Source organism: Ptychodera flava, chromosome 22 (genome assembly GCF_041260155.1).
Source record: "Ptychodera flava strain L36383 chromosome 22, AS_Pfla_20210202, whole genome shotgun sequence".
Classification (NCBI taxonomy): Eukaryota; Metazoa; Hemichordata; class Enteropneusta; family Ptychoderidae; genus Ptychodera; species Ptychodera flava.
In genome coordinates, this window is record NC_091949.1 from 13774246 (window position 1) to 13785148 (window position 10903).

The following is a 10903-nucleotide window of genomic DNA, read 5'->3' on the forward strand; positions in this document are numbered from 1 at the left end:
TTTTTGAACTGTCACTCAACTATCCATGAACCATTTCGTTCAATGTTGGCACACAGATAAAGTACTATGGCATATATATGTATGTCAATTTATTTGGCGATACAATAATATGGCCATTTCTGTACTATTTTATTTCTCAATATCAACTACAATTTCATGTTCTACCCCGGTGCATGTTGAGATGCAAGGTATCCAGCTCGTCAACATGACCTATATATGTGTAAACTGCCTGGTCATTGTTCACAAGTGAATTTAAGTCTGTACTAAAATTCAAATGTCACAATAGCAGTGCACTTTAGGCATAAACATACTGTCTTAACAGGTTGGATAGTGAACTTGCAGTTGCCATTCAGGGCAAAAATAGTGAATACATCCTGAAAAAATATGGCTACTGACCCTTAAAATTCTGGCTGGTCTTCATTCCAAATGGAAATGTTACATACTGCAACGTCTTTGTGATGTGAAAACAGTAGTTTGTGAAATTCAATTATGTGCACAAATATGCCTTGCTGGTGTTTGCATCCTCTGGAGTGTTCATGTTTTATGGCCATGTTTTTCCAACGTTTTATTTGCACAATAATATCTTTTATAAGGTGCAATTTCCTAACACTTCGACTTGTTTTTTTCTTTTCAGATCTATCTGTATGAATATAATGATGATGCATTACCAGTCAGTGTGCCTAGCAGTTGCTTGCCCTATGCAGTTGTTACTTTCAAAAGAAGGAAATACACTTCCCTAGAGGATAAAAAAACACCATATGAGGCTGTTTCCGAAAGTGTCACAGATGGAAATATCAAAAAAGAAAAGTTCCTCCAGAAACCGCAAATGAAATGCATCAGAAAACTGAAGGAATTAAATCGAAATCATCTCAAGAAGCCCAGATACTTCAATGATAATGAAAGATCGACTTTGCTTCAAGAAGTTAACTTTCTTAAAAGGAAGGTCAGTGAACTTTTGGATGAGAGTAAAAAGAAATGTGCTCGAAAAAGTTCTTCTTCCGGAGCTAGGAACAAATGTGATAAACTCAGTCAAGGCAGCAGACTTGGCCAGACTTCATTTGTGAATGGTAACGCTTCCTCTGTAGATGGCTGGCATGTCAGTGATAGTGTCCTGCAACAAGATGAAATGAAGCAACCATCCACTCTTTGTGACACTGTGATTACCAATGACAAACAGCAAACACTTGTTCCGTCAGAGCAACAGGAGGAGATTGAACCCTTTGTACAGACAAATACTGCAAGCAGTCAGAATGGGGAAAATGAGATAGTAGAGGATGTCAATTACACGGAAGAAGGAATGCAGAGAAGCCAGTATTTTCTCAGTTCATTACGGAGGGCTTTGAAGAGAGCATGGTCTTCACCAATGTCATTCAAAATGTCCAGTCAAGGTCTTCAAGAAGGAGAAGTGTCAGTGCAAGTGAAAAGATCAAAGTCTAGAACATTGGTCAGTTGTGAGAAAGAAATTGCTGATATTAGGGGGATGTCCGATGATAAATTTGCCAATCAACAAAGAAATGTATCAAAGCCACCAGACATTGGACCAGAGAACATACAAACATTGCCAATGCAACAGGACAACTACCATTCACTGCCAGTTTTCAACACCTGTTGTCATAGTAACTGTACTGTTGGCAACACTCTAACCACCCCTCATAAACTTCATGAACACCATGGCATTCCTGTTTGTGACACTGACAGCACTATCACCAGCACATCAGCGAACCTGCATTCCATGACCAGTAAAGAAAGCAACCATGTCAGGGTGCCACTTTGCAGTTTCCAAAAATGTACAAAAGAACAGGATATGTGCCAGATTATTTCTTCTGGAGATACTGAAAGATGTGCCGAGAGTGGATCTGTAGGTGTTGGACATATGTTCTCAGTAAAGGACAGTAAACCACATAATTTGAATAGCAATGAGCACGAGGAACGGCAAATCCGCGAGATGACAGCTGATCATACAACATTGAACAGTACATCCTGTCCAGAAAATTATTCTGAAAACCCTGTAGGTGTTCAAGATGGCAACAACATAATGTTCAATGATACTGCCTCTTCTGATAAAACACAGCATTGTGGAGAAAGGGGTACCAATGTGTCAAAGAGTATCGGTCACAAAGAGGCTACTTTAGACTTGGAAACTGTTAACACAAGCAAGCTATCAAAAATGACTTTACATTCACCAACTAAAGAAGCCCATGCACAAAGAACACCTAATACTCCTGACATGGCATTGAAGGTGATTAGAATACAAGGCACAAGTTTTCCAAACATCAAAAGAGGGGGCCAATTTGTTTCATTGGATCAGTTGGAAGCACCTGGTTACCTTGAGTCCCATTCCAATGCTGAGCAGTACACATTCAGAAATAAAGAGGACCATCAAGGAACACCTTACAATCTAATGGACCAGGAAGGAAACTCTGGAAACTCAGCTCACATTGTAGGAGTTGAAGAAATAAGTTTGATATCACCAACAAAAGATGTACCAGGGACACAGGACAGTCTTTTCCCACCAGCAAAAGAGGATCAGAAAATGAAGACCTCAACACATTATGTGAAAAGTTATTCCTTCCCTACACCTTACCAGAGTGTATCACCAAAGAAGATTCAATGTGCCATAATTTCGAGGAAAGGGAGACGACACTCCTACAAGGTATACGATGAAATGCAGTGTGCTTCGCAGTATAAGGTCCTTCCTTTTGGAGATTACTCCTCACACAGAAGGGAGGAATCATCAGGAAAACATTCTGGACATCAGTCAACACCTCCAAAAGTAATACCTCTTGAACCGTTGTTTAAGGATCTTCACATTCCTGACCCACGTCTGAAAAAGAGACATTCAGACTCCAGCAAATTTAATCTCCATGAAAACAATGTGAATACAGTTTCAAAGATATTGCAAGAAAAGGTTATATACCCCAGTCATCACCGCAGCTTGACCAAAACGCCAAAGTTGGATATGTTAATTGAGCGTTCTCGTAAAAGATGCAAAGACCGTGAAGTCCAGGAAGCTGTCAAATTTAAGGAAGAACCATGGAAGTCACCAGGGAAGGTGGACATGGTCAATCAAAAGTGTCCAAAACAGGAACTATCAAGAAGATCCATGGATGATGTTTCTGACATGCGATCAGCAAATGTTTCTGAACAAACATACCAAAGTTCAGGAATTGACAATGAAGAATTTACAAAATCAGAAGTTAACCAAGGCATCCAGAAAGAAATGAAACTGCATGATGCAATTGTTGAAAGAGGCAGCTCATTGAGAAAGGTGAAAGACTCCACCAGGAAATTTCCTTCCAATATGACCATGGACAGACTTGTAAAAGAAATGGTGGAACCCAAACAGTCAATGCCAGAGAAAACATTGGTAGATGGTGATCAACATGTTCCTAAAATAGGTGCAGACAAGTTATCACAGCAACAAACAAATAATGAACTACAGAGTGACCCTTCACCAAGCCTGCGCAGGACTGTAACAAAGAGTAGGGCTACTCTTGAAACGTCACGAATTACAAACTTTAATAATAACGTGATAAGTGAATATATGGTTCAAGACAAGAATATGAAAAATTCGAGAAGTATTCCTAATGAGGACAAACCTTCAGCAATATCTGACAAATCAAATACGGTTCCTTACACAGTTGTAGATTGCCTTGATGAAAATGGAGATACAACTGCTGGAGAGGGGAAAGAACAACATGAGTCAAGAAACTCTGTAACCACTCCAGATGAGAAAAAACAAAAAGGGGCAGACAGTCAGATAACATACTCCAAAATAAAGAAGAAGAAGACTGAAGAACGGACTGTGCCAGAAACAGTGAACAATGTTGGCAAGTTGCTTCCAAATGCTAGGAATTCAGCCAATGAACCATTTGTTAATGGAGACATAAGTGAAGAGAGTAAATCATGTAAAGCAGAACACATGATAAACAAGACTAATGCTGCACTTGGACAGAGTGAAAAACCAGGCAAACGTGTGGATGTAGCAGGTCAGTTGAAGAAACTCAAGGACGAAATTGCCAAAAACAGACAGTTTTTGACCAATGTACAAACTGTCCAGCGTACTCTTGAAGAATCATCTTCTGATAGTGGTTCAGAAGATGTTATGAACATTATGGTAGAGAATGCAAAAGTACTTCATGGAAAGATTAAAAGATTAGAAACAAAGCTGAAGAGGACAGTCCTTATTGCAGAGCTAGAAAAAAGCAGAAGCCTCTATAGTGAGAAATACAGCTTGTCTCAAACTGAGAACAAAAACAAACATGTAGGTGTGATGAAAAATAATAACAGCATTCAGTGTTCTGGACAAAACTCCAGTGTTTCTGCCAAATCTCTGTCAAAACAAGGAAAAAGCAGTGTTACACCATTGAGTGTGAAGAAGGACAGTGGCCATAGTTTGAAGAGCAAATTGCACAAGACTGACGCAGAACGCTTACGACTCTGCTGTGGTACTTTTGAGAAGACGCAGAAACATAGGAAAGTCTCGAGAGATAGTTTAAACACAGTCGGCGGGTCATCTAAGAAGAGAGATCAAAAATTAATGAGTGCATCACAGTCTGACCATCATTCTGGGAACTTGAAGAAAAAGGAAATCACTAAAGAAAGGACACATCGGCAGTTGCAAAAGACTTGTCTTGAAAGACCAGGCCACAACACAAAATTGCATAAAAAGAAATGCAAAAGTGAACAGATACACAAAGTTAACAAAATGGTAGAAGGGGAAGAAAATAAAGCAAAGCCTGCATCGCAAATGGGTTCAACCAAAGATGATATGAAGTATGTAAAAGAGAAGGCATTCACTGAGATGATCTCAAAGGAGTTGTATAAAAGTAACGGACAGAAGTTTAAGGAACTGGTCCCTGGTAAAGCCTTTCCAAATTATTTTATCCGAGATGGAGGAAGTAAAGTGTGCTCTCTTGCCAAGCAACAATCATCAAAATCCTCAAACAGTAGCAGAACCACTGCAGCGATGGTCACAGTGAAAGCTAATGGAAACCCAAAAATGTCCAATGGATTGCAGAAGTGCAAGGGTACACATGATGCACAAATGAATGACACAATTACTGTAACAAAGAAAAGGCATAGCCAAGATTTGTGTGAGAGAGTTATGACAGGGGAGGAAAAGAGATTCATAGATGGTAAGCGAAATTTTAATGAAATGAAGAACAGAAAAGGAGCCTCACCTGAATTGCAGTCACTCCCCAAGAAATCCTCAAACCCTGCCGATAGTGTGACAGGAAGAATGTTCAAGCATCAAGATGTGAAAATGAAACATGTGCCTCGCAGCTTTTCCGTCAAAGAGAAGAGACCAGTTAGTGGAACATGGCATCAGAGTGCAAGTTCATCAGGTACATCTGGACAACATGCTTCAAGTGTACCAGAAAACTTACAGAAGTATCAAGCTTCTAAAGATAATTATTCATTCAAAAAGAACTCTATGAAAGATCTGAATGCTGAGAAAGGAATTCTTACAAAGAGTAAGCGAATTCCAGATAATTGTAGACGTGAACAGAAGAGTAGTTTGCACTCCTTGGACTCTATAATACGAGATTGCCATAGCAAAGATCTGAAGCTGAAGAGTGGAAACTCTCGCATGGCAAAGGTACCTTGCAGAATGCCATCAAGAAGTGATAATTCATCTGTTGGTGTACAGAAGAACATTTTGTTGACAAATAAAGATCAAAACGAAGTTAGAAAGGATGATTTACAAGCAAATAAGCAAGGAAGCAAGTTACCTGCTAAGACGACGGTGAAATGCATGAAAAGTCTTCAGTCCAATGGAACGATAATAAGTAAACATGGAAAAGATGACATTATGAACAGTAGCAAGAGGATTGGCCATCAGCTTTCTCTCAGTACTGTCAAGCATTCTGGAGATAAGAATAGTGATGGTAAAGCATCACAATCACCGTGGAAGAAAACACAGCACAAAGAACATCAAAAGCCAAAACGTAGTTCAGACTTTAAGTCCTCAGCTATCAACCTTAAAGTTGCCCCTGACAAGGTACATCAAAAACGGTCAAGTTCGGCATTGGAGATGACAACTTCAAAGAGACCAAGGATTGATGTCAGATGTGATAAACCTAAAGTAAATGGGAGTAGTTGGAAATCAGAAATGCATGATACTAATAGATCATCACATCAAAAGAAGCGACCACACAGAAAGTCATTAGACTCCGATTCTGATGATACTGTTCCCCGAAAGAGGTGTAGATTTAACAGCAAAGATATTGGAAAAATTCAGGATGAAGTGAGAGAGAAAGTAACAGTGAAAGAAACAAAACAGGGTACCAATAAGTATGATCAACTTCCATGTAGGATCAAACATGCCTCATCAGATGATGTGAAAGGGAACAAGAGTGGTCAAGGACCTGAAAATGAAAAGTTGCTTGCTAAGAACAAAACAGACAGGATTAAAAAACCTCCATGTGTGCAGTCTCCATGCAAAACAAAAAATAATTCTGAGAAAAGGATGGATGTAAATAACAGAAAGGAAAAGGCAGCGAAAGCAGTTGTGAAAGTAAAGAGCAGCGTAAAGGGCAATGCAGTGTCTGCCAAGTGTTCATCCTCTCGATCATCATCATCACCGTCATCATCATCAAAGGACACAACTCACGGCAAGGTGGTCTCAAATTCCAATGACAAATCTTCCTCTGATGATCGCCAGAAATGCTATGACTTCAGTGAAGCATATAACCTTTTAGAAACCGAAGTCTTCAACACTGTAGTCAGTGACATAAACGATGAAGTCTCTAGCCCCAACATGGTTTGCAAAAATCAAGAAAGTACATTGAGATGTCAACAAGAGCAAGTTGGTAATCAAGTTTGCAGTGGATTCATTGAAACATCCAAACCTGAAGACTTCGGTCAAGATGCTTCTGTAACTCCAGAGTTTGAACATAGTGAGGAGATTGACTGTCCAGAGGTGACTATGTATCTTGGGGAAAAATTTGTGTGCATTGATTCAGTTGGTGAGGACGATGAAAAGCCTCAACCAAGCAGAACTCCAGGAACGCCTTGCCTTGATGAGAAAGAGGAAGACAAGGCTTCAAGTGATGTTGGAATATGCAGCAAAGTGACAGAAAGCTCTTCGAAGGAGAAGTGTGATGTTACCTCTTCAGGACAACCAGAAAGAGTCCAGAATCCAGATAGTGCAGAGTGCAGTGAAGATGGTACCATTGAAACTGATAATGGCAGTAGTGAAGCATTTAACTCCATTGGGAGAAGCAAAAATAGAGAAAGGAGCTGTAGCTCATCATCTACAGATAGTATGATTATCATTGATGACTACGTTGCAACTGATGAAGAGGGAGAAGACATTGAAAATGAAAGAAGAAATACTGGAACAGATATGGCCAGTAAGAATAGCCCTTCTAATAATGTGACTTTGCCAGAACCAAAGGAAAGTATCAATACAGACAGTCAAGTCTCGCCAGAGAAAATGCCTGATAATAAGGCGGAAATGGAATTACATGAAAACTCTTCTGAAATAACAAAGAGAAACCTAGGTATTTCCATCTCAGGTGAACAACAAGCAACAGGAAATGGGTCTAGTGACAGGAACCACAGAAAGTGTAATAACAGTGATGTAACAGACGTTGAAAGTAACAGAGACTCTCCATCTGGCCAAATTGAAAAAAGTGAAATGCTCACAACTGAATCAGCAGCTTTGGAAGCACCTCATACACAGAATACTAATGGGCAATGCGAAGCGAGTGTTGAAAACTCTGAAAATGAGATGTGCTGCACATCCACTCGTCAAAAATGCGACGTAAACAGTAACCTCCTGACAGACCAAGCATCAAGTGTGGATAATGAACAAACAACTGATAGTGAAGGAGATGATGTGCAAAAATATGGGATTCACACTCCAGGAAAACAGGCTGCAAAGAATTGTGATGATGTGAAATTAGTGAAGCGTGATCAGGGTGCTAAAGACGAATCCAAGAAGTCAGACAAACAGTATAACATTGAACGTAAGGAATCTAACAGAAAGCATGTGCATTCCCGTAAATTCACTGGCTCTAAAAGGAAAGAAGCTTCTTCATCTTGTGAACCTGGTTACAATAGTAGAAGTGATTTTATGCAAAGGAAAAGACAGAGAAATTCATCATTTGAATATGAGAAATCAATGCCTTTGACATCGATGACAGTATATCAGAATTATCATCATCCTCCACAGATGAACAGGTATTCAGGACATGCAGAAATATTTCACCAGAGCTCACAGCCACTGCATGGAACAGGAAATGTATGGAGAAATGATCAAAACTATGGAACGTCCCATATGAGTGACCACAGTGCGTATGCCACTGTAGCCGACTCAAATTTGACTGCAGAAGAATATCGATATTCCTATGATTTAGATGGAAGAGCATCATGGAGAAGTGGATACAGCAACAGGAATTCATATTACAATCAGTATGCTCAAGAAATTGAACAGAGCTGCTTAAATGTTAACAGTGCAAACAGAATGTACTACACCTCAAATGCAACAATGGACCCCGTCAATGTTCATGTTGGTGACTCTTTTTCGCACAGTTCAGAAGATAGGAGGGTTGTTGTATCTCGTTTTCCAAATCCATTTTCTCCTCGCTGGGCAAGTGACTCTTGGTTTTGAATGACCTTTCATGTGAATTGGTTCGAGAAAAAATTCCTCTGGTTTTTCAAATTGCACACCATATACTTGAAAAGTCACAACTCTGATACCTCACTGCCAGGAAATATATGAACATGTTAGAGGCTATCATATAGCATCTCTCTATGTATCTCTATATTTGAATATTACTGATGTTTTTACAATAGTTTGATATGTTAATTATTTACATTTTGTTCATTAACATAATCATATCTTTTATATTATTTATATTTTCTTAATGAAGTTCAAAAATCGTTTTATATATCTTTCTCTCAAGTTGAATTACAGTTTTAAAACCATGTTTGAAGAGTAAATTGTTCAACATCCAAATGAAAGTAGTTTAGCACGCACAATTCTTTATTCTCCGTTGCAGATGTTGCTAATCAGTCACTTGAAACCGCAAAGTTTGTATCAGGGAATACTGATTTAGACTTCGTAGAGATTATTACCAAATAAAGCTTGTTCCTGTGTTGTATCAGCGTGAGTGTCATTTACACTGTGTCAGACACTTGACTTCATCACAAATCACAAATGACACGAAAGCTGATATAACGCAAGGAACAGGCGATATTAGGTATTAACCGATTTTTCATATACCCGTGCCCAGAATTTTACTAATAGTATGAAAAACCTAAAAATTTGAGGCCTTCTTACGCCCTGCGCAAAAATATCAAAATATTTGTGTGACAGGTGGGCTTCATTTATTAACTATACGAAGAAGTCAACATCATGTGTGACATCCCTGCAAGTCATCCATATCTCAATGAACCTCAAGAAGAAAGACACCGGGATCCAAAAATCATCGTACAGGGAAAATTTTTATGGAGCAATATGCTATTACAATCGTAATTAATCAAAAGACTTTTCTTTGCTTAAGATATCTCCTGATTTCGATCACGCTAAATCATCATATGTCAAGGAGAGGAGCTGCCGTTTGGTTGTTTACACTGAGAGTTACCATGTCAACAGTCATCGCGCACACGGCATCACTGTCACCCTTCCTCGCTACCTGTTTGGAGGTAGACCATGGCGTGCAAATAGCAGAATGTTTTCTAGAGCTTGTCTATAGAAATATAAGAACTTTAACAGAAAAAAACATAGGGAAACATAACAAGACTCAACATGTTATTTCAGTATTTAGCAACTGGAAGTACCAGTTATCATCAAAGCCCTTCCAAATTTTTATGTCGACGACATTGCTTCGCAGGTGGAGAGTGGAAGCCATTTTGTTTGTTTATGCTGTTTAGCATGTAGTTTCAAATGTAGTTCAGGAACACTCCAAAACTAATGACATTTATCATGCATATCTCGATGTTTACTGTGCAATATCATGGCTGATATTTTATGGTAAACCTTACTAGGATGAAGTGATATGGGCATGGAGATATGATAAAATCATATACCACTGTTTGAACCTCTCAACAGAAAAATAAAAGGCCGTCTTGGATTAAGCTATGTTGTTTATCGTTTAGCACTTTATTCAAATAAAGGAAAGTTTACAGAGAAGCAAAGCATGTGTTTCTTTATTTTAGTGTTATAAATATTGCAAAAAAGTGGTAGCTGCCTTAGTGTCTATGTATGAGTGAATTGCATCTGTCCATCCACTAAGGTTTGGAAAAGGTGGATCTTATCAGCTTGCAAATTAGTTTGTACAGTTTGTATACTGTTTATGTCATGGCTCTCAAAGTATGACATGGATATAAACAAAAATGCTTCGGACGCACAATTTGCAAAAATATTCTAACTTGGTTGCAGATCTAAGTTTGTTCAAGCCAAGTTGAATAGGCAAAGGAAATATATGTGAAAAAATTTACACTTGAAAACTACTGTCTATAGGACTTTGAAATGTTTTAATTTCCCTTTTCTAATGCAGATTGTTAGCCCAAACCATGTTGATCACATGGCTAATCGATGGACAAGCAAAATTATCCCCAAAAATAGTAAAAAGTAATCGTAGATAGTGATTTAAAGATTTGCTTGATATATTCCTAACAGGGCCTTAGATACAGTATGGTTCAAAGTTGGTTGAGTCTCATATGTAAATTAGCAATATAAGTGTGAAAAACTGAAAAAAAAACTATGAACTCATAAATTCTCATAAAGTAGATTAGTGAAATCGTTTAAGAAGTTCTATGGTAGGTGAAGATACGGAGATGTATCAAAACATGACCTGTCTGTTTCTCGGATGATGAGTGACAGCATACCAAATTTTGACTCACAAAAGTAATTTGGTGAATTCACCAAATAATGGATTTGTCGCTTTGG

At 38.6% G+C, this 10903-nt stretch overlaps 1 protein-coding gene across 1 annotated transcript in view; it reads left to right on the top strand.

Moving 5' to 3' along the window:
- The window catches only part of LOC139122737 (microtubule-associated protein futsch-like), a 29689-nt gene extending 19549 nt beyond the window's left edge, over window positions 1-10140 (top strand). The window contains exon 5 of the mRNA XM_070688413.1: window positions 635-10140. Within this exon, the coding sequence (XP_070544514.1) occupies window positions 635-8620 (7986 nt within the window). The 3' untranslated portion in view covers window positions 8621-10140. The remainder of the gene's footprint in view (window positions 1-634) is intronic.
- Window positions 10141-10903: the final 763 nt, after the last annotated feature.